This window comes from Emericellopsis atlantica, assembly GCF_019669845.1.
Source record: "Emericellopsis atlantica unplaced genomic scaffold F5Z01scaffold_25, whole genome shotgun sequence".
Classification (NCBI taxonomy): Eukaryota; Fungi; Ascomycota; class Sordariomycetes; order Hypocreales; family Bionectriaceae; genus Emericellopsis; species Emericellopsis atlantica.
This window is the reverse complement of record NW_025764727.1, coordinates 130,247-150,912: the sequence shown is the minus strand read 5'-3', so window position 1 is coordinate 150,912 and position 20,666 is coordinate 130,247. Positions and strand designations below refer to the sequence as shown.

The window sequence follows — 20,666 nt, the reverse complement described above, 5'->3', positions numbered from 1 at the left end:
CCCAAGTCGTCGGCCTATGGCTACTTCGTGGTAGGCAAATGATTCACTACTACGGAGTACTTGGTAGAAACAACATCGAAACAGTCATAAACTTAAGATCACCACTCTCCGTATTCCTTGATCACATCATGCATGGACTGGGTCGGGTAGGATGTTTCGGCCCCTGTCATTGCATCTGTTGCAGGGGTGTTCAACTGACAGGCCAAGCCTCCTTCAACGCTTCAAGTGCCATATTTAGATCCAAGGACCTTGAAAAACGAACTTCAGCCACTTTTTGAGCCAAAAGCTATGACCCTGAGTCTGTGGGCCAGATTGTGAGAACCCGAGAGGACGTCGGGTCTCATCCTACACGGTGAGGTCAAGCGTCGGTTCCGCCGATAGGTACAGGTATTTCATTCATTAATACGAAATGCAATCTCTGGTCATGACGCAGAGTATTTAATTAGTATGGCTATTCACCACAGCGAGCCAAGTCAAATGGCCGTTCTGGTCTATACGTACACCCACCCACCTGTCCCCAAAGATGGTCTTACTCGCTGAGCTCGTCGCCGAAATCATCCCATTGTCCGGGCATGTGCATATATCGGCTCGAATCATGCGTACTCCGTGGGCTATGCGGCGGTGGACTAAGCTGGGCAGCTATCCGCAGCATGAGCGTGATAAGGTATGTAGGTGGTGCGATGAGGGCACTAAACGTCTTGGTGAAGATCGTCTTGGGTAGATCCAGTCCTACAGAAGGCTTCGTAGGGTTGCTAGGATCAGCAGAGGGAGACCGGCATATATTCTTCGTTTCTTCCGACAAATCCTGGTCCTCGCCCCAGACATTGTCTTGTGTGGGCATGAAGCAGGCCTCTCCAGGAGTCGCAAAAGATGCTTGTGAAGAGCTACTTGATCGCCGGCGCCGGTCAGCTCTCTCGATGTGTGTTCCTTCGCTCCTCGGGGAGCTGCCGCACTGTCGGGCAAGCATCTCGCAGCCTTCTCGCGACAAAATCGGATGGCTTGTATCTCTGCCTCGACCGAGAATGTCGAACTCGCGTATCAACCCCGCAATAGGGTTTTTGTCGTGCAAGGCAGGGGGCTCCTCGGTTTCGTGTGAGTCTACTGCATCGCTGTGAGATGTGTCGGAACTGAGCGTAGTGCGAGGTGTCGCGGTGCCACCAACGCTTTCGTCAGGCTGGTCCCGCTCACTCCTAGCTACCGTAGTTGGTGTTCCCGGAAATTCAGATCTCGCTTCCCTTGCGAAAACGTCCAATGATACTGTACGATGGCCTTGCTCGGATGGTCTGCGAGCGTACCGCAACGCCAGGTCCGCGTCAGGGGGCGTCCAGTCAGGGTTCCCACCCAAAGCTGCGCCGGCCGTGACCGGCCGATAATCGTTGCCGTTTCGCTTCGGTGTCCATGGTATCTTCTTGACAGGCTCATCCGGTTCTTCGGGAAGCTCGATCGTAAAGCTTCTTTGAAAGGGGCAAGGCGTCTTCTCAAACTGCAAAATCTTGCTCAAAGTTTCTCGGAATGTTTTCGCTCGTTGAAGGTCGATTTCGGTGGTGGACGGTAGTTCAATCCTCCAAAAAGTCGGCCGGCGAATTTGAAGTGCGAAAGTGCAGTCGTGCTCGTCGATTGCCCAACACTGGCTCTTGGGAAGTATCGGTTGCAGCGCGGCACCACAGCTGATGAATGCGACCGAACCAGGCGCCTTGTAAATGCGACATGAGCCTAGACGCATAGTTAGCAATGTTTTCGTTTCTCCTGTATGAAATACAAAGCGCAACGCACCAACAGCAATAGTTCTCTGCAGCCGCGAGGTCGAAGCTAGTGTTCCAGCTTGTTCGCGGGCTATTGTTGGGCTTGGGGGTAGCGCATCGACAGCTGCTACGAACGACACGATGCGCACATCAGGATGTACGCAGAGTGTCTCAATCAATGCCGCATCGCTGGTGGAGCTCTCCAAGGTCCGCACAGGCGCACTCACGATGCGGCGCGGCGCCATCGATGGTTGGAGTGATGGCGAAGTGGGATGGTTCAGTTTTGCATCGAGCGCGGGCGTCTTTTGCTATCTGAGAGCATGGTTGCCCGGTTCACTATCGTGGCGCGACGGACGCGGCTCTGTAGAACCATTGCGCAGGCCTACGCACAAACATTGATTTGCGTCGACATGGGACGCAAACGTCTTCGTGGGCGCGATGAATCTGGCGGCCGGACGCTAGTGCTGAGAGGGCTTGGTCGAATGTCTCTCGACTTGCAATCGTAAGGTAAGTACATTGCGAGTCTCGAGGGCTTGATCATTACCAGAAAGCCCGTGTTGACGTCATTGCAGTACGTACCACCATCAGCACTTCACCATTTCCACAAGTGCTGCCTTGCTCTGAACACCAGATTCACTCTTTCGCTCTAGCAAAGACCATTTTAACACCATTTTCATATGATCGGCATATCCTGGACCTTTGGATAGTACATAATCTGGCACATACTTCTCCTGCTTGAACTTCCTCCAAGGAGGTTGCTACGCAATGGCCACGCAAAGCCATGAACCACAAGATGTCAAGGCCGAATTGAAAAAGGTCATTGACGGAAACGTTGACAAAGAGAAGCTCAAGGCCAAGTTTGATCTCTCCAACTTCGAGCCCAATGCCGTTCTGCGAGGTATGCAGCTCACCCTGGTAGGGGCACATCGAGCTCTCCAGAACCCCGCGCTCTTCACATCGGATCACTATCGCCAAGCTGCCATAGCAGTTGCGGTCGGTATCGCAATTAGACTCCTTGTCTCCCTACCTGTTAGTTTCGACGCCTTGTCCCAATGTGTTGCAGCAAGTAGGCTAATGATGTTGACACGGTAGGTCCTTGGCGTTCGGCTCGTGTTATGGACTATATCACTGTTCTATTCCCTTGACCGTGTGCAATGGGACGACTCCGTAATCAACGGTCTTCACTTCATTGAGGAGTACGTCCTGCAGGTACCCTTCTTTCTAATGACGCTGATGCGCTATGTGGACCCAACCTTGGACAATCTGTAAGTCTTGTGTACCCAAACTTCGTCGCTGTTCTTTCATCTCGCTAATCACACAACAGGTTCATGCGCTCGCTGGAATGGGTAGACATCACATACGTGCAGAAGCACAAGTCCGAGAATCCCGATACTCTCAGAGATATGTATTATCCCAACCTCAAGTCCTACGAGGCTGCCAAGAAGCAGCGTGAACCCTCTCAGGGTGCGAAGAAACCGCTCATGGCATTCCTCATGCGCTTCGTTCGAAAGGGCGGTATATCCTTGGCGGTTTTCAGTCTGTCCTACGTGCCGTACATTGGTAGATTCGTTCTACCTGCGGCAAGTTTCTACACCTTCAATAAGGCTGTCGGCGCCGGTCCTGCAACAGTTATATTTGGCACCGGTGTTTTCCTGCCTCGCAGATATCTGGTCGTCTTTCTGCAGACATACTTCTCCTCGCGAAGTCTCATGCGGGAGCTTCTCGAGCCGTACTTTGCCCGCGTACACTTTGACAAAGCACAGAAGAAGCGCTGGTTCAGGAGCCGGGAAGGTGTTCTCTTCGGGTTCGGTCTTGGCTTCTACTGGCTCGTAAAGGTGCCTCTTGTGGGAGTCCTCATCTATGGGATCGCCGAAGCGTCGACGGCGTACCTTATCACCAAGATTACCGAGCCGCCGCCACCTGTGAGTGAAGCACAGAAGTTTGTTGAAGCTGAGCAAGAGTGGAAGAACAAGCACGAGTTCTTGAACTTATCGCTCACGAATCTTGACCTCGTGCGAACGGAGAAGACGGCAAGCGAATAATGGGCTTAAAACGACCGGGCTTCGGCTTATCACGACGTGTTGCGGAGGCTTCCACGGGGGCGGATAGACGATCTTGTTTGGGTTTGTTTTGTACTATAAGGCATATCATTTATTCCTGGGCTCGTAAATTCTAACCCTCAAAAGTCTGGAATCACTGAATAAGACTTGTGTCCTGTATCAGCTGTGTGCTGCGATCGAGCCTTGTCTCCTTGTCCCATAAACGTGCAGCCTGGCGCATCACATTGTCGGAGTGTGTTGTCCTCGACCGTATCTGTCACTTCGCTTAACTCGATATGCCCCGTCTTCTGTGCATGCTGCTGCCCAGCCGCCTGCCCGCTACCGATCCAGTCGCAACCGGGCACATCGCACCGGAGAATGAGCCCTTCTGTGTCCGTATAGTAGTGGGCATTGTGGAGTTTGTTCACAAGGTCGTGTGTCTTTGATAGGATCTCGTTATCATCAGTGGGCCAACGCGTGCAGTCCATCTCTGGCGGCAGGTCTGTCTGTTCGTATGGTGGTTCAGACAGCGCAAATGCTACTCGATCATAGTGAATGCCAGAGTACACCAGTATACATCGGTCTCTTTTGTTCTCTCCGAACTTGATCAAATTTTGCGCCTGAATATGCCAATTAGCACCTGCTCGTGGGCACACGATAGTTGAGTACTTGCCTGGACATCAAAGGTGCAAATCTCGATATCAAATATTGACGAGAGAATACTGAGCTCGATACCACCGCCCCAACGATCAGGGTCTTGTATACTACGACTGTATTGAGCTGGAGAGCTTCCCAACACAGCCTCGGTATACTCCCCGGGGTGTTCAGCGATGAAATCGGCCATCATCCTCCTCAACCTGGGCGCTGGGATCTGTGTGGGCAATGCGCCACCAAAGGCTGTGAATAGGCAACTATTGTCGCTAGGCATGATCCGCAGTACTAAGAGATCAATGTCAGTCACAATCGGTACGCTGATCTCTTAGCTGCATTTCAACTCACATACGGTGCCTTCTCTCTCAGGCCAAGGTACCGTCACGTCCTCTGGTGATTGTGCAGTGCGGCCAGATGCCTTTTCCTGACGACTGCTCGGGTGCTTTCCTTCAGTAGCCGGCCTAACGGGAGATATTGATCGGGGCTCCCGAGGCACAATGGTCAACGTCTCGCCGTTCAGGCCCATGGATTTGGCAAGTGTATCGCTGGCACTGATATCCAAATTTTGCATGGCCATCGGCGGCCCAAATTTCACAGTGAAGTATTCGATGCCCGTCTTAGCTTTGAGCTCTTCGAGAACCGCCTTTACTGTGGCATCGTCTGGAAGGGTAATGATGCCAGTCCCTGCTGGGCCTTTGTACCTGGCTTTCATATCGAGGGGTGCACGATGCGATAAGGTGTGAAATGCACTGGTTTTGGAGCGTGAAAAATCGCAAGGCTGGCGATCCCAACAATGTGTGTTCCAGGTTCTTGGCTTCCTGAGAAATAGGTTTGCTCTGATCTCTGAAGTTGCCGCAAGTCGTTTGCAGGCAAGGTAGACAGCGGGGGTGACGAACACGATTGCTCAGGAGAGATTGAAGGTGGCGGCTATAAGCCTCGAGCCACCTGGCCCTTTCTCAATCACCTAATGGAACATCTGACATCATACTGAATTGAGGAAAGCGGATATCTGAATTAGCAATCCATATTGCAATGTCCCAACCAATAGAGGAATTTGAGCACCTGAGGGACTCCGTCACGGATGTGCAGGGTAGGCGAAGCATCGCGCGCGTCAAGACGTCGACCAGGGAGGAAATTAGTCAGCAGCGTTAGCTGTGCAAATGTGGATGCTGTGCAGCCGCGCGCGGCGCAACATCACCTTGGCGAAGCGCGATACGACCTGAAGCGCCGACTTCGAATTCAAAGACCCAGGACCAAGAGATCACTGTACGAATCGCACAATCGTCTGAGCTCTGCCGAATATATCATATCGTTGCTTAGCCCCATCCCCAGCGTATGAACACATACCATGGCCGCAAGGCGATCTGTCGCGTCCGATGCGCGCGATGCGGAAACGACCGAGCGCACCGCAAAGGAAGACATTGAGATGAAGGACGAGGGCGACACACATCTCGATGAAAACGACAACGATGTTGACATGTCGGAGGGTGGGTTGGAAGGCGACGGGCCGCGCGACATGCTCCAGCTCATCGCAGAAACATCAACCTACCTCTGCGAGGTAGAGGAGGAGTAAGGGCATTGGCCTCATCTCCATCTGATCTGGTCTGGCTAACACTCCCTAGTGGCGAAGAGCTCGCAGCAGGATTCCAGCGCATACCCAATCGACGGGTCCTTCCCGACTACTTCGAGGTTATTGCAGAACCAGTCGCTTTCAGCACCGTTCGGGTAAGCTACCAGGAGGTCGGCAACTCAGCGTGCTCTCCATGCTCACATATGGTTCTCAGGGGAAAGTGCTGAAGAAGCAATACACGTCGTTTTCGGAATTCGTGAAAGACGTGGCCCAAATATGCCACAATGCCCAAGTTTACAATAGGCCTTCAGCTCCCATATTCGGCGCAGCGGTGCGACTTCGCGAAGTATTCAAGGCAAAACTGGCAGATCTAGCGAAGAAGGGAGTTATTACCGCAGACGAGGCCGTGCTGCCAGATCTTGGTGAGCTGCCGCCAGTTGAAGATTCGCCACAATATGAGAGCGGCGCCGAGGTGGACTACGCCGGCCAGGACGATGAAGACGACGAGGATGAGGACGAAGATGACGAGGACGAAGACGACGATGATAGCGACGATGAAGGTCGTGGCAGACGAGGACGACGTGGACGTCGAAGTGCTGCGGCCCGTGATGACGATTTCGAAGACGACAGCCACAAGAAACGAGGGCGGCCTCCCAGTGTTCTGACACCGGTAGAGGGACGGATCTCGACAATACTCAAAGAGCTGCGTAAATCAAAGGCTGAAGATGGTAGTCTGCTTGTCCAGCCGTTTGAGAGGCTTCCAGACAGGGCAGTGCTACCTGACTACTACCAGACCATCACAAATCCGATTGCGCTGGATCAAATCAAGAAGAATATGAAGAGGAAGAAGTACCAGAACGTCGACCAAGCTCTCGCGGACTTGGATCTCATGTTCAACAACGCCAAAGTATATAACGAAGACGACAGCCCTTTGTACCGCGCTGCTGTCGAACTTCAGAAGCAAGCACACGAATTGGCCACGCAAGAGAAAGCCAGGCCTGACGAAGACTTCAGGGATGAAGATGGCAGACTCCCTCTGGCAGGTATCGAACACAAGGGCGATGTTTACAGAGTCGGTGATTGGGTCCATATTCGCAATGCTAACGACTTGGGCAAACCAATCGTCGCCCAGATCTACAGGACATGGCAAGCACGCGATGGACACAAATGGATTAATGCATGCTGGTACTACCGGCCCGAACAGACTGTTCATCGTTACGACAAACACTTCCTCGACCACGAGGTCTTCAAGACCAGTCAATATCGCGACCATCAGATTGAGGATGTTGTTGAGCGTTGCTTTGTTATGTTCGTCACCCGGTTCAATCGAGGCCGACCGAGGGGCTTTCCAATGGACAAAGCAGTCTACGTCTGCGAGTCGCGGTACAACGAAGAAAAAGCAACCTTCCACAAGATCAAGACATGGGCAAGCTGTGTCCCAGACGAGGTGCGGGAGAAGGACTACGAGATGGACATGTTTCCGCTCCCGCACAAGCGGCTTGTCAAACAGCCTAGTCCGATCAAGCATCTTCTGCGTGAGGATGCCAAAGAAGCAGATTCCATTCCCAGACCGACCTGGGGCAGTGCAAACGCACCACCGATTGTTGGCGCAGTTCACCGTAGACCTAGAGAGTCAGGCGTAAGTCATCCCGTCTTCTGTTGCTTGCCGCGTGTGAAACTGACCTCGGCGTTTCACAGGATTCACCGCCGCCTGAGCCTGTCCCCCAAGCACAGCAGGTGACAGCCCCTTCGATGGCCACAGATGCGTACAGACGCGGCTCTATGACACAGGGCCGGTCGGATTCTCAGTCGCGCCACCTACCGCCAGCCATGATGGCGCCTGGTCCGTCACCGTCGCCAAGCCGGTTTCAGTCAACTATGCCAGTTCAATACCCAACAGCAACTCCTATGGCTAGTGGTGCTGTCGGACCGCAACATTCTGTTCAGCACCAACAACCACACCAGCCCAACTACCCCCAACAGGCCGCAATGCGCCCAATCCAGTTTCAGCAGCACGCCTGGTCGCCGAGCCCGAGTGCAGCTATTCCCCACTCACCAGCGCCCCAGCAGATGCACACCCAGCCTTCGTACAATACCATGGCTGCTGGCTATTCCCACGGGCCGCAGACCAATACGAGAGCTGTCCATCCCCAGTCACACGGGAGTTTACCTCATATTGGCAACGCATACAACCCTCCGCGGCCTCCAGAGGTCTACACGCTTCCCGACGCTACGAATGAGGCGTTCTCGGCCGAGATCCGACAACAATTCAAGCGCGACGAAGCCGGTCGTATCCTCTTCTTCTCTGCGCCTCCACTCGTTCGCGCATCGGGTGCTTTATCGCCGAGCGCTGCCAACCTTGGCCACAGCGCCAAATATCTGTTAGGGCGTAGCGCATGGCTTGCAGAACGCGAGAAGAAGCGCAAGCTTCGTGATCAAGCGTCAGAGGAGAGAGCAAGCAAGAGGTCGAGCCCTGATGCAGGAATGGCAAGTGAAGAAGACGAACTCACTTTGCAGGCCTCCAAGGCTGTACTCAATTGGCTCGGGGGCTTTGAACAAGCGACAGCACAGTGGCGAAAGGCCGCAGGGTTGGATGACACGCAGAAGACAGCCGCCGTCTAGATTTCTTCACGGCATGGATCGTATTGGCGTTGATGGCGTGGCTAGCACAGTCGTATTTGGGCGCATGGGTTGTTGGCTGGTTGGTTCACTGGGAGAGGACTGGGCTATGACAGTCAATTTCGCAGAAAGTATTGTATCAGAAACCGAAGGCGTATTATTTTGTGACAATAGAACACGATTTTTCTCACATGGGATTAGACGAACTGCGCTTCCACCGATTGACCTGTAAGGAGGTTTTTCAAGTTTAACCGTGTTGACCACATGATCGACTCTGTGAACCCCTTTTCTCGCATCTCACCACCTTGGCCGTGGTTTTGAATATCGCTATCGCCGGACAGCAATCCTTTGCTCTTGTGATGGAACATGGTAGTCGGGTTGATGCTGATGCACTTCATTACATAGTGCTGCTCCTGTCCTCTGGCAAGATCGAACACGGCGTCTCGACACAGCTGGGCTAGAGAGTTATCAAAAGCCATGCTCAACCCTTCGATGCTTAAAGCATGCAGCAGCCTTCGCGCCCCTCTCTGAGACACCGCATATGCAAAGGAGCAGATGGGTGCGGCTGTGCGATGGACTATGCGAGTCCCTGGGGGGTACTTTGCCCAGTCTACTAGTGTCGACACGTGCTGGTACGGCGGGACCGTATCGTCGTTTTCGATGTTGAACTTTGAGGAGATCCGTGCCTTTGCTTCCTCATTCAGTCCACTGATTTCTTCGAGATTTTCCGGGAACGGTTCGCCGCAGTGTCCAAGCCAGAGCAGATCCCAGTCGTCTCCATAAGGGGATGAAGAACTCGTCGGATTCTGACCCAGGACATGACGAGCTCCGAGTGCAGCGGCCTGAAGCTGGCTTTTGATGTGCACATCCCAGTCAACATCATCTTCCATTATTAAAGCCGAGCCGACGCCGGCTTCTACTACGCTGAAACTTGTCAAAAAAACACGAGGCTGGAGGATGACTTTGCACATTAACTCACAAACGGATAGCATTCATGTGACTTCTCCAACTCCCCAGGAAGTTGTCGCCGACCTTGGTGGCATCGATACCGTATGGAACTGCTTTTGATGGTAGATCTGCTGGTTTCACGCCATCAATCCACTCAATGTGGAAGCCGCTCAGCTCCGACATCAGCACCAAAGCGTCTCGTTTGTCGCTTCGCTCCGGCAGTCCCAGCGCGAGAACCTTCTCAAACCCCAAGGTAGCATTGAAGACCTGGCCAACATCGTTCGAAGCTCCTGTGGAGGCTTTCTGTGACCACGGCCAAACATGGCTGGTGTCCGCTGAGAACTCGGGAAGCACACTTGGCATGTGGTGCCATGGTTTGTAGGTGAGCTTGGGCCACAGAATAACTGTTGCAGTGCATACGATGAGTATGATCACCAGGACGCATAGCCTTACAGGCCTCAAGCGCATTCTCGCCATGATATGATACATGCGGTTCCGTCGGCCATGTTTGCTGTTATCTCGCTAGAAACCCCCTCAATGGAACAGATGGGCTGGAGTTAAGGTTCGTGTAGTCCTTGAGTCCTCTGACAAATCGCTGCGAACACTAACAACTGCTTTGCCAGGTTCAACTTCGCGCTTGGAAAGCTTGAGGATCCGTAGCTGCAAGCTTCACATGTCGATCAGCGAGATTCGCGAGGACTTCAAGGCCAACGCCGCTGCTTTCGTGCCGTCATCTTTGAAAGCGATTATGGGGATCTGGCTGGTTGCAACTCCCGCATCACTGCTTCGTACACTGCCCACTGAGCAGCGTTGACGACGAAGGCCCGCGCACAGCAAACGCCAAATCCTCGAAAGAAGACCTTCCAGCCATGGTGACGGTAGGCCTCAACAGTCAGCTGCCAGGCACCCCGAGGTTTCTTCTGCTCCGCCCCTTGGTTGCCGAGCAGAGGAGTAGTTTCCAAGTCCTGTATTTGCACACGAGTTTTGATAACATCCAGTGGAAACACGCTCGCCCAAGTAGCCATGCCCGCAATGCCGCCCGAGAGGAGAACTTTGGGTGCATCAGAGAGGGCGCTGGAGGTTGGTCCGTCTTGTGCAGCAGGCCACATGCTTGACATGAGCTGATATGTCCAGAAGTAGAAACCATAGCCAATGCTATCCCGGAGCGCCGTCACGGTTCCGCCCGTGTATAGACCTTTCACGCCCTTTTCTTTCACCACGGATTTTGCAATGTCGAAACTCGACAGGGACGTGGGGGCGGCTTGGGCTCTGCACTTTACGAACTCTGTCGGCGCGCTGACAACCCACGTAGCTAGCCCGCCAATGGCGCCAGCAACCCATGTGGCGGATAGGCTGTTTTTGGTTCCCATGTAATCATTGATGGCAGCTTCCGACCGATTGTAAGAAACAAAAAGTAGAGCATTCAGCGCACCATAGCCCAGTAGAGGGCCAGCAGTCCCTGTGGTGAATGAAGAAGTTCCGTGTTGGAGGGGTAATCTGGCCGTTGCATCGTTGGCTTGCAAACGTACTTTGATGATGTCCAATGGATTGCCTATCAGAATACTGAGAGCACCGCTAAGGTAGCCAGCCCAAAAGTCAGCTGACATTGGCCCGGAGATTCTGGGTGAAGCGATTGAGTACAAGTAGCGACTGAGACGTGCACATTTATCGTCTGTCAACTCATGGCGTGCGGTACGTGCATGCGGAGTACAACTGGACGCGGGGCGCACTTGCCAAGGCCGGCTCATACACTGTCACGTGCTTGCGCGTGGGTCGGAGCGCGTCCGTCGCGCCTTCTCCCAATGTCAACAGACACGACGCGAAGTGATGAGTGATGCTGCCTGGAGAAGTGGCGAATCGATGCATCCTTTCACCTCCTCACACCCGTAAAGGTTCCATCAGTCTCTTGACAGTTGCAGTACTTGAGCACAGTACTTTTGATGCAATATGTCCGCAAAGTAGGTGATCTTCATGCTGAATGCCACTTCATGATCCAGCTAACGGCGAGACCCAGAGCTCCAGCACCTGCCACTCCACTCAAAAGGCCAGGCGTCAATACTGGACCACCGAAGCCGGCATCTGCTCCCCCGACCAAGCTATGGAAGCCCTTCAAGTGTCCTGGTGTTGCAGGTCATACGCCCGCCAGCGACCGACCGTCGAGGAAACGCCGCAAGGTCGACTATGGGGGCGCCGACGACTCTCAAGACGCAGACAAACCATACTCGAACGATGATCGATTAGCCCTAGCCACTCGAGATGTCAATCGCTATCCAGTATTCCAAGCCAAGGAGAAGAGCGTGGTCTTTCGGAAAGCGTTTTCAATACCTTTGAAGAACAAAGACACGTCGTCATACAACCCCTACCGTCCGCCACCAACACTTGGCCTTCGGCAAGGCGCTGTGTTCTCTCCTCGGGCCTTGCACGACCCTACTGATGACTTGGCAATCGTATTGTATGATCCAACGATACACGACAAACCGAAAGAAGATCCCGAGCAGTCGAAACCCAAAGACGAGGATCCGGCTTCCAGTACCATCGATGCGCCTCTAGTGCACAAGAGTCTGGCAGAAATTCTCGGCATAAAAAAGAAAGTGGAGGGCGAGCATCCTCGTGTGCCCGTCGTCTTGGATCCCAAGCTTACCAAGACCCTGCGGCCGCATCAAGTAGCAGGCGTACAGTTCATGTACGACTGCGTCACAGGCAAGGTGGACGAAAAGGCCAATGGGTGCATCATGGCCGACGAAATGGGCTTGGGCAAAACGCTACAGTGCATCGCGCTCCTTTGGACGTTGCTGAAACAGTCCCCCGATGCCGGCAAATCGACTATCCAGAAGGCAATTGTCGTCTGTCCGGCCAGTCTGGTCAAGAATTGGGCCAATGAATTGGTCAAGTGGCTTGGTGCTAATGCCATCACGCCATTTGCTATTGATGGCAAAGCCTCGAAGGAGGAGTTGACGCGCCAGCTGAGACAGTGGGCGATTGCCACTGGGCGCGCTGTCACTCGCCCTGTTATCATTGTATCATACGAAACCCTGCGACTGAATGTCGAAGAGCTCAAGCACACTAAGATTGGTTTGCTGTTCTGCGACGAGGGCCATCGTTTGAAGAATGCTGACAGCAATACATTCGCTGGTCTCAACAGCCTGAACGTCACGCGGCGTGTCATTTTGACAGGAACGCCGATTCAAAACGACTTGACCGAGTACTTCTCCTTGATCAGCTTCGCCAATCCTAACTTGTTGGGCTCGCGCCTGGAGTTTCGTAAACGTTTTGAACTTCCGATTCTACGCGGGCGCGACGCAGATGCATCAGAAGCCGATCGCAAAAGGGGAGACGAATGCACCACAGAGCTTTTGGGCATCGTGAACAAGTTCCTCATCCGCCGCACAAACGACATTCTGTCCAAGTATTTGCCGGTCAAGTATGAGCATGTGGTTTTCTGCAACCTGGCACCATTCCAGCTGGACTTGTACAACTACTTCATCACCAGTCCCGAGATCCAGGCTTTACTCCGTGGCAAGGGAAGTCAGCCACTGAAAGCCATCAACATTCTCAAGAAGCTCTGTAACCATCCAGACTTGTTGAACGTCAGTGAAGATTTACCTGGCTCGGAAAAATGCTTCCCAGACGACTACGTTCCGAGGGAAGCTCGCGGGCGCGATCGCGACGTCAAGCTCTGGTATTCGGGCAAGATGCAGGTATTGGACCGCATGCTGGCCAGAATCCGCCAAGACACAAACGACAAGATTGTGCTTATCAGCAACTATACATCCACTCTGGATCTTTTCGAAAGGCTCTGTCGCTCTCGCCAGTACGGCAGTCTCCGATTGGATGGTACGATGAATGTGAACAAGCGACAGAAACTGGTCGACCGCTTCAACGACCCAGAGGGCGACGAGTTTGTCTTTCTACTCAGTAGCAAGGCCGGTGGCTGTGGTATCAATCTCATTGGCGCCAATCGGCTGATTCTCTTCGACCCGGACTGGAATCCCGCTGCCGATCAGCAGGCTCTGGCTCGTGTTTGGCGTGATGGACAGAAGAAGGACTGTTTTGTGTACCGTTTCATTGCGACCGGCACGATTGAGGAGAAGATCTTCCAGCGCCAGTCGCACAAACAGAGTCTCTCGTCGTGCTTGGTAGACTCGGCCGAGGATGTTGAGCGGCACTTTTCCCTGGATAGCCTCCGGGAGCTTTTCCAGTATCAGCCAAACACCAAGAGCGACACACACGATACGTTCAAATGCAAAAGATGCAAGCCAGATGGCAGGCAGTTCATCAAAGCACCAGCCATGCTGTACGGCGATACGAGCACATGGAATCATTGTGTCAACGAAGGGTTGAAGACAATACAGGACATGCTCCTCCGCCAGGAGTGCGGAGAGGATGTCATCTCGGCCGTTTTCCAGTACATCTCACATTGATTTTGGGCGGAGCCATGTATAGCGTATGATAGACTCAGACTTGCAGCAAATTCAAGAATCAATTCCTGGCTAACTGAAGCTGATGTTCATGCCTGATGCTGATGTTGGTTGGTGTACAGTAACGAAACTGTGTTATGCCGCGTTATGCTACTATTCGCACTGTACGCTAATCGACTTTTCGCTGCCAGTCCTCAAGGGGTATAATCTGGCCTAGCATCAGATTTGCATCAAAACTCACGCTCAGCCTCACACTCACACACGCACAATGGCTCGCAATAACACAGACACAACCGCGCGCAGCTCGGATCCGGCGTTCGAAGCATACTACCTAGAGCGCTCGACGCAGGAACTGTCCGAAGACCTGGACAAAGTGCGCAACACCAACGACTTTCGAGCCGAGTCTATCCAGTTCTTGGTGCATGCCCTACAGCAAGGGGCTTCACAATTCTCCCCCCAGGATCAAGCAAGGGTCATGTCTGCGCTTGAAAAGGGCAAGAAGTCTTGAGGTGGCACGCAATCGGACACGACTCCACGAGACGACCAGAGACGATCCGCTTGGTGCACCATTATGTGTGGCCTGACGCTTCACTGATTGAGACTCGGACATGCCAGCGCCATGTGCCATCATACGCTGAGATCTCGTCCGGCTTCCACCGCCCCAGTCGGACGAGAGGGTGATGGTACAGGGATGGATGGGGTGCGCCTTTTCAAAGGGGACACGAATTGGACATCATCACCGACTACATGGCAGGTCTCCATGAACGATGCATGGTCCAAAAAAGCCATAGATTTATCGCCATCCTCCGTATCAAATGCCGCCTGCGTACAGGCGCGTGGTATCAATCATAAAGTCATACATACTTCGCAAACCATCCATCCTCGAGTCATTACCACTCGCCCTTTCGCAAACATCGCCCTGCGTTTTACCCTTCTCCTATAATCGCACAATTCGCCTCTGCACCTGTGCACGTCGGTTCTGTCTAGGCGGACTGCCTGTGCGACAGCGATACGACCTTTTGGTGCATCTCCCTCCGCCATGCCCAGCCCTTGATGGCCAGGACAGTGATCTCCCAGGCCATGAGGACGCCCACCAGGCCCATGGTGACGTTGTACATGAACATGGCGTCGAGCTCGTAGTGGATCATGCCATCCACAGTATCTGGGCTCTGGGAAAAGGGTCAGCACTGCTTTGCACAAAGAAAAAAGGGGCAGAGAGGTAGCGAAGACGTACACTGGCCATGAAGATTATGCCACCTGCAATCAGACAGAACGAAGCCAATAGCTCCGTGGGCGGTCGCGATGGCAGGACAGACCGCGGCGGCTTGATGTACATGACGACATACGTCAAACCGCGCGCGATCGACGCTCCCGAGAGCAGATTGCCCCATTGCTTGTGGATCATGGTCGAGATCATGGAGGACTGGTGGTGCGAGCCCATCATCATGCCGACTAGCAGGATCACCAGTGCCGGGATGGGATTCAGCGAAAGGCTATAGGTGCGCGGCGGCTGCAGCTCCTCCCTCTCGTGGGACTCGGTCCTATCTCTGTTGTCGCTGGAGATGGAGGCATTGAGCAGGTCGCGCACCCGGGTGGACTCGATCAACATGCCGCACTAGCCGGGTCTGTCAGTATCAAGGTTCTTCATGAGGTCCCTCGGAGATTTTCGCGAGAGAGCAAGAAAGAGGTTTCAACTTACAAGTCCTCCACCGATGAACAACACAGTGATGGAGATGTGCTCTAGATCCTGGGCCCGCCATTTACCGTTCCTGTGGCCCAGGTGCTCCAGGAAGATATTGGTCGATCCGTAGAAGAAGATCAACGCACTCTCCACAAACTCGGCCGTGGGACGCCACTTCTGGCCAGGACGTCTAGGGCGGATGTTCCAGGCCCAGCCCAGCTCCGCGAAGCTGCCGGCCCAACGGCCGAGGTTGAAGAGACCCAGCCAGAAGAACACGCCGCCCTTGATCCAGTGGGCCAGACCGGCAAAGATGCCTTGCCCTTCCTGTTGGTGTGCGGGTCAGCTCTGTTGGGCTCGTGGTGATGAGAGAGAGACTGCGAGATTCACTTACAAAAAAGCGGCCATATGTGACGATGCCCGTGGTGAAGGCAATGAAACCAAAGGGCAGGGTAATTCGATCCACCGTCCGATAACCCATGTCCAAGACCTTCCATAGACTGGTAGGCAAAGCTTTTGCCAGCTTCCGCACAACAGAGATGGTCGAACTTGCTCCCGCCTCCTCGTGTGAGGCGTAGGGCTCATCGTCGTCTTCATACATCTTTCCGTATCCGGAGCCATGGTTCTCGCCCCCGATAAAGTAGTCCTCCTCGCCAATGTGAGTGGACACAGAGTCGCTCCGCATAGACTCAGTATGCGAGGCGGGACTTGCCGTGCTGTCACTGGACGACCTATCGTCGTAGGGCCCCTGGTGCTCCTGGAAGTGGCTCTGTGCCGCCAGGGGGTCTGGGATAAGCGCGTGGGCTTCATGCTCGCCGTTGAGAGGCCCATTGACCTTTGGCTTCCCGCGTCCACTGAGTCGTTTCACCAGGCTCACAGATACGTGCGCTATTGACACCCAGGTGATGATCCAGCCAATGCTGTGGTGAGCATTGTGGGGATACAGGTCGGGTGTCTGCGCGTTGTAGACGAGGCCCAATACGACACCGACAATGTTGGTGGCCAGGAAGGTCAGCTGAACGCCAAATGTGAGGCGCGAGTTAACAAGCGAGAGCATGACCGCTGAGAGAGAGGATGCTGTTAGCAGGTGGCTATGATGCGTGGGTTGGTTGTTTCGATGTGTCTTACCTACGGGAAGGACCAGAACCCAAGACACGGTCATGAAGGCAATGTGGGCGAACATGAGCGCCGCATGTTCGCCATGAGCAAAGTATGTTGGCAGGTACTCTGTTTCTGGCATTTTGTCCTCGTCGCCCATGCCCATGCCCATATCCGTGTCCATGTTCATCTCGGAGGCCCCATGTCCGCCAGGAGCATCGCCATGACCTCCATCATCACCATGCGCTGCCACGCCGATGGCGAGGATCAGGGCGCACAGCAGGACAGCTGATGGCGAGGGTGGTTGAATTATATTTGCCCGCCGCATGGAGATCCTCTTCTGTCCGATGATATGCTCACAAGGCTGGAGAAGCAAGACAGAGGTTGGCGAGGGAGCAACTGATGTGGATGAGAATGCCTTTCCGTCACGTCTTGAGGTTGGTGATGCAAGAGGACTAGCAGATGGCTTGGGTGTGTCTCGACTTGTGAATTAGGTTCACCAGGGGTCAATGACAGTTGGAGCTTGAGTGATACAAGGCTGACGCATGTGTCTCTGGCCAGCAAGCGAGCCAGCCACTCGGTTCATATAAGCCAGGCGGCCGGGATGGTTGGATGGGAGCGGAGATTTCCTAGCAGTGAATCAAGCCCGGTCTGGAGCCAAGCCAATTCGATGCTCCGTACGTACACGTACCTATCGCGATGTGGAATGGTGATGTGACTCCAGTCAGCGATGCCACCCGCGACTACGTACGTACGCACGCACGCACTTGCATCGGCCCGCTCTGTGGACTGGAGCCCATTTGGTCATGCACAAGTGTTTTATTAGTGCCTACCGTATTGCCGTTCTCGGTACGCTGTACAGGCGGCCTTTGGCGCTACTTGACCATCTGCCGCCCAGGGCGGGAGGAACAAAGAGCACTTACATGACCCAACTGTAATCTAGACCAGGTACTACTACATGGCCTTGCGTCGATGTGACGGCAGGACGACCCGTCATGGGCAAAGTGTTGTGATTCAGTAACATGTGGACACAGCTTGTACATGTGAATTATTAATGCGAGGCTGCAGGTGCTCACATGATGGCCGGCGCCCAGTGGGCATCTTGGCGACTTTGCCTGGGAAAGTATCCGTACTGGTAGTAAATTCACTGCTCGCACAGGTCCACGCGATAGTATCGATCAACTGACCGACTGGTGACCCAAGCACCCACCCATCCATCCATGCTCCCGAGGCATCCGGGCAGGGCGCGCGGGCGCCGTCCGTCCGCCAGTCATCACAGTCAGCGAAGCCAGTGGGTATGACGGGTCCGGCGCGGGCGGGATTTGCGGCGGAGGACTGACTGGCTGGATCCAGTCTGCTTTGTGATCTCTGATCTCTGATGGAATCCGTCAGTCACGAGCTGCCCCCATGTGTGGGAGGAAGTCTGATCAGGCCCTGCTGTTCCGATCTCGGGCTGTGCTGTGTTCTATTACTTTTTTTGTTTTCTTTTCCTGGCCTCAGTCAACGGGCAAAGCACGTAACAGCCCTCTTCATTGCCGTCCAATAGCGCGACCCACACAAACAACAATTGCATGTCGAAATGCGATGACGTTGAACTTGAGGCTAGGTATCCAGTACCGCTGTCCATTCTGCACGCAGACAAACATCCTGGCCGTGTCTCGACAGGCGGTCAGGTCAGCCCATCCATCGATGCCCGAATGGACGCAATCCCCCTCCACCATCTTTGCCGATGGACTTTGAACGCTCGTTCTCGACCCCAATCACGCACGACCCAGGTTAATCCCGAAGCGTCCGCCTTGTCACAATGCCGGCGTCGGGTCTTCGGGGTGGAGCACCTGTCCGGCCCCGCTGAAGTAGCGAAGTAAGTAAGTAAGCAAGTGAGTGAGAAAGAAAGGCGGCGACACGACTCGATCCAAGAGTCTATCGCAACGTCGTCATCGTTCCTCGCTTCTCCCGTTCTGGCAGCTTGCGCTGTGCTCGTACCTAGCAACAGCCTGGTAGCAAGCAAGCCCTCATCTCTGGGGACGGATGCCATGCATGTGTGTACTCTCTAAATGTGTTGTGGCACGGCATACGCGTAATGTCAGCCAATTGCCGTGCTCTGCTCTGCAATATGCCACTAATACATGCTGCGTCTGCCATCATTGAAAGATGCACCGTACATCCATGATACTTGCGTCACCAGATCCGCCCTCCCGCTATGCACACCTACGCAAGTACTTGTACAAGCACAGGGCGTGGCACGCGGGAGGCTGCTCGCTAGCTTCATTTGCGTGTCATCAATGCATGCTGCGCGGGCGATCAGACTTCCCGTGGTTGATTTGCTTTCTCCGAGTGGTGATCGAGATGATTTATAAACTCCGGTCCCACAACCGTAAGCATCCCATCCCCCGTCTGAGTCACAACGAGAATGTTCCGGCGCGGTATCTGAAGAGAAACCCAAGATCCGAGAAGCGCGACACTCATGTTTGTCAAAGACTGTGAGAACGCGCCAACCGCCAGGTGTCGCCTGCGTCGTGCGCGACACGCCCCTCATCCCGAAGCTTGCCCAGTATCTGGACGATACCGCCCGCAGCCGCAGGGTGAAGCTCCTCTGGGACCTCACTGTAGATGATCCTGACAATCTCCATCACCGTCCAGGGCTTGTCGCCGTTTCCGTTGGTCGAGCGCAGGGTCTTGAGCACCTGCTCCTCTCGCTGTCGACGGTGTCCAATGTACTCTGCGATCTTGGCTGGGCCGTCCTCCAGCACAGGCCCGTGCCCAGGATACGCCCGACTCGTGAAGAGCGACTTCATCTTGCCCAGGCTCTGCAGGTAGGCAGTCAGGTCCTCGAAAACAGCTGTCCCGTGGCCGAGGACATTGTCGGCCGTGAACATGGCATCTTCCTCGGCTAGCACAAAGGTCATGTGGTCGTCCGTGTGGCCAGGCGTATAATGCGCAGTCAACGTTGCGCCTTGTGTGCGAAACACCTGCCCGTCAGATATGGGCGATTGGTCCTGCGCTGGCTTGTGCTTGAAGATCTGGGTGGAGGGAGAGAGCTCCAGGAGATCCTTGATCCCGCCGACATGATCATGGTGCCAGTGCGATATCAGAGCACTCTCAATCGATGCATTCTCCTGCTCCAGGGTGCTCCGGAGGGAATCGAGCCACGCAGGACGCCCTTCTCCCGTATCGATGAGGATTCGTCGGGGTCCTGTGCCCACGAGATAGGTATTGGTCCCCTGGAGCGTGAACTTGCCCGGATTGCCACCGAGGATGCGAATGCACGCTGAGCTCAAGCGCTCGACCGCTGGCAGCTTTGCGAGCTGCGCCGCCATGCCGGTGTGATGATGTTAATAGCTGGTGCAAAGACGTCGATCTGAGAGGGCACCTTTCCAGACTTTCAATACAACATGAACCCCGCGTTCAGTGGAAGTGGTTGATGCTCAGGCTGCGATGGCGGGATTAGAGGGGTTCACGACTCCCATTGCCTCGGCTGCCGCCAAGACCCGCGACTGCAATTGTCGTGATAGCCGTTGTGGAACAAGTCACATACATGCGTGGCCCGAACTAGAGGAGCTAGTTCAATCTGATGAATTGAAGCATGAATTGATACCGGTCCTTACCTGGTGCCTTAGAGGGTACCGATGGGACCACGAGTCATGATCAAGGGCTCCGGAACTTACTTATACGTCGCAAACTCGCGGGTGCGCTAGCCAAGCTCGCGATAAGGCTTATCGGTGGGTGGCATGGAAATTGGTTCCAGCACCATCATCATCGTCGCGCGCTTCCACTACTACGTACTGATTTTACCATCGTCAGACAGCGTATACATCTCATAGACCGCTCTGGCCTGAACAACGCTAGAAACGATTGCCCTTTCTACATCGTACACCGTTTGCCGCTGCCATAGCCGACGACTTC

The 20,666-nt window shown here is 54.2% G+C and overlaps 9 protein-coding genes across 9 annotated transcripts; 3 read left to right on the top strand and 6 right to left on the bottom strand.

Annotated features, from left to right (window-relative positions):
* Window positions 1–367: 367 nt before the first annotated feature.
* On the bottom strand, window positions 368–2,324 carry F5Z01DRAFT_738874 (inheritance of peroxisomes protein 1-domain-containing protein). The gene is made up of 3 exons (XM_046266825.1): window positions 2,315–2,324; window positions 1,774–2,249; window positions 368–1,713 (listed from the first exon to the last, which is right to left on the bottom strand). Exons 2-3 carry the CDS (start codon window positions 1,985–1,987, stop codon window positions 530–532), a joined length of 1,398 nt encoding a protein of 465 aa, XP_046115625.1. The 5' UTR covers window positions 1,988–2,249; window positions 2,315–2,324; the 3' UTR covers window positions 368–529.
* F5Z01DRAFT_262038 (uncharacterized protein) lies at window positions 2,216–3,853 on the top strand. The gene is made up of 4 exons (XM_046258596.1): window positions 2,216–2,249; window positions 2,315–2,771; window positions 2,835–3,007; window positions 3,067–3,853. Exons 2-4 carry the CDS (start codon window positions 2,508–2,510, stop codon window positions 3,782–3,784), a joined length of 1,155 nt encoding a protein of 384 aa, XP_046115624.1. The 5' UTR covers window positions 2,216–2,249; window positions 2,315–2,507; the 3' UTR covers window positions 3,785–3,853.
* F5Z01DRAFT_662696 (uncharacterized protein) lies at window positions 3,766–5,507 on the bottom strand. The gene is made up of 3 exons (XM_046263976.1): window positions 4,781–5,507; window positions 4,455–4,720; window positions 3,766–4,401 (listed from the first exon to the last, which is right to left on the bottom strand). Exons 1-3 carry the CDS (start codon window positions 5,142–5,144, stop codon window positions 3,922–3,924), a joined length of 1,110 nt encoding a protein of 369 aa, XP_046115623.1. The 5' UTR covers window positions 5,145–5,507; the 3' UTR covers window positions 3,766–3,921.
* Window positions 5,508–5,566: 59 nt separating this feature from the next.
* On the top strand, window positions 5,567–8,803 carry F5Z01DRAFT_662693 (uncharacterized protein). The gene is made up of 4 exons (XM_046263975.1): window positions 5,567–6,001; window positions 6,055–6,157; window positions 6,217–7,641; window positions 7,701–8,803. Exons 1-4 carry the CDS (start codon window positions 5,781–5,783, stop codon window positions 8,622–8,624), a joined length of 2,673 nt encoding a protein of 890 aa, XP_046115622.1. The 5' UTR covers window positions 5,567–5,780; the 3' UTR covers window positions 8,625–8,803.
* Window positions 8,804–8,818: 15 nt separating this feature from the next.
* F5Z01DRAFT_626781 (family 25 glycosyltransferase) lies at window positions 8,819–9,932 on the bottom strand (the record flags this gene model as incomplete). Its single annotated transcript, XM_046261502.1, has 2 exons — window positions 8,819–9,545; window positions 9,601–9,932. The coding sequence occupies 2 exons, from the start codon at window positions 9,930–9,932 to the stop codon at window positions 8,819–8,821; spliced, it is 1,059 nt and encodes a 352-aa protein (XP_046115621.1).
* Window positions 9,933–10,164: 232 nt separating this feature from the next.
* F5Z01DRAFT_261971 (solute carrier family 25 member 45) lies at window positions 10,165–11,261 on the bottom strand. The gene has a single exon (XM_046258593.1). The coding sequence runs from the start codon at window positions 11,174–11,176 to the stop codon at window positions 10,316–10,318; it is 861 nt and encodes a 286-aa protein (XP_046115620.1). The 5' UTR covers window positions 11,177–11,261; the 3' UTR covers window positions 10,165–10,315.
* An 89-nt stretch (window positions 11,262–11,350) lies between these two features.
* On the top strand, window positions 11,351–14,068 carry F5Z01DRAFT_261469 (P-loop containing nucleoside triphosphate hydrolase protein). The gene is made up of 2 exons (XM_046258591.1): window positions 11,351–11,527; window positions 11,584–14,068. The coding sequence occupies exons 1-2, from the start codon at window positions 11,517–11,519 to the stop codon at window positions 13,988–13,990; spliced, it is 2,418 nt and encodes an 805-aa protein (XP_046115619.1). The 5' UTR covers window positions 11,351–11,516; the 3' UTR covers window positions 13,991–14,068.
* An 882-nt stretch (window positions 14,069–14,950) lies between these two features.
* Window positions 14,951–17,434, bottom strand: F5Z01DRAFT_261389 (uncharacterized protein). The gene is made up of 5 exons (XM_046258590.1): window positions 16,794–17,434; window positions 16,060–16,727; window positions 15,687–15,992; window positions 15,222–15,602; window positions 14,951–15,156 (listed from the first exon to the last, which is right to left on the bottom strand). Exons 1-5 carry the CDS (start codon window positions 17,089–17,091, stop codon window positions 14,971–14,973), a joined length of 1,839 nt encoding a protein of 612 aa, XP_046115618.1. The 5' UTR covers window positions 17,092–17,434; the 3' UTR covers window positions 14,951–14,970.
* Window positions 17,435–19,234: 1,800 nt separating this feature from the next.
* F5Z01DRAFT_626979 (beta-lactamase-like protein) lies at window positions 19,235–20,080 on the bottom strand (the record flags this gene model as incomplete). Its single annotated transcript, XM_046261514.1, has 1 exon — window positions 19,235–20,080. The coding sequence occupies one exon, from the start codon at window positions 20,078–20,080 to the stop codon at window positions 19,235–19,237; it is 846 nt and encodes a 281-aa protein (XP_046115617.1).
* Window positions 20,081–20,666: the final 586 nt, after the last annotated feature.

Coding starts and splice junctions, on each gene's coding strand:
- F5Z01DRAFT_738874 (XM_046266825.1), bottom strand. CDS start 1,987: ATGGCGCCGCGCCGCATCGTGAGTGCGCCTGTGCGGACCTTGGAGAGC. Junction 1,714..1,773: donor GCAGAGAACTATTGCTGTTG/GTGCGTTGCGCT, acceptor CTATGCGTCTAG/GCTCATGTCGCATTTACAAG.
- F5Z01DRAFT_262038 (XM_046258596.1), top strand. CDS start 2,508: ATGGCCACGCAAAGCCATGAACCACAAGATGTCAAGGCCGAATTGAAA. Junction 2,772..2,834: donor GACTCCTTGTCTCCCTACCT/GTTAGTTTCGAC, acceptor TTGACACGGTAG/GTCCTTGGCGTTCGGCTCGT. Junction 3,008..3,066: donor GACCCAACCTTGGACAATCT/GTAAGTCTTGTG, acceptor ATCACACAACAG/GTTCATGCGCTCGCTGGAAT.
- F5Z01DRAFT_261971 (XM_046258593.1), bottom strand. CDS start 11,176: ATGTCAGCTGACTTTTGGGCTGGCTACCTTAGCGGTGCTCTCAGTATT.
- F5Z01DRAFT_662693 (XM_046263975.1), top strand. CDS start 5,781: ATGGCCGCAAGGCGATCTGTCGCGTCCGATGCGCGCGATGCGGAAACG. Junction 6,158..6,216: donor TCGCTTTCAGCACCGTTCGG/GTAAGCTACCAG, acceptor TATGGTTCTCAG/GGGAAAGTGCTGAAGAAGCA. Junction 7,642..7,700: donor GTAGACCTAGAGAGTCAGGC/GTAAGTCATCCC, acceptor GGCGTTTCACAG/GATTCACCGCCGCCTGAGCC.
- F5Z01DRAFT_662696 (XM_046263976.1), bottom strand. CDS start 5,144: ATGAAAGCCAGGTACAAAGGCCCAGCAGGGACTGGCATCATTACCCTT. Junction 4,721..4,780: donor TGAGAGAGAAGGCACCGTAT/GTGAGTTGAAAT, acceptor TTGATCTCTTAG/TACTGCGGATCATGCCTAGC. Junction 4,402..4,454: donor TTTGCACCTTTGATGTCCAG/GCAAGTACTCAA, acceptor TGGCATATTCAG/GCGCAAAATTTGATCAAGTT.
- F5Z01DRAFT_261389 (XM_046258590.1), bottom strand. CDS start 17,091: ATGCGGCGGGCAAATATAATTCAACCACCCTCGCCATCAGCTGTCCTG. Junction 16,728..16,793: donor GGTTCTGGTCCTTCCCGTAG/GTAAGACACATC, acceptor CCTCTCTCTCAG/CGGTCATGCTCTCGCTTGTT. Junction 15,603..15,686: donor TGTTCATCGGTGGAGGACTT/GTAAGTTGAAAC, acceptor AGACCCGGCTAG/TGCGGCATGTTGATCGAGTC.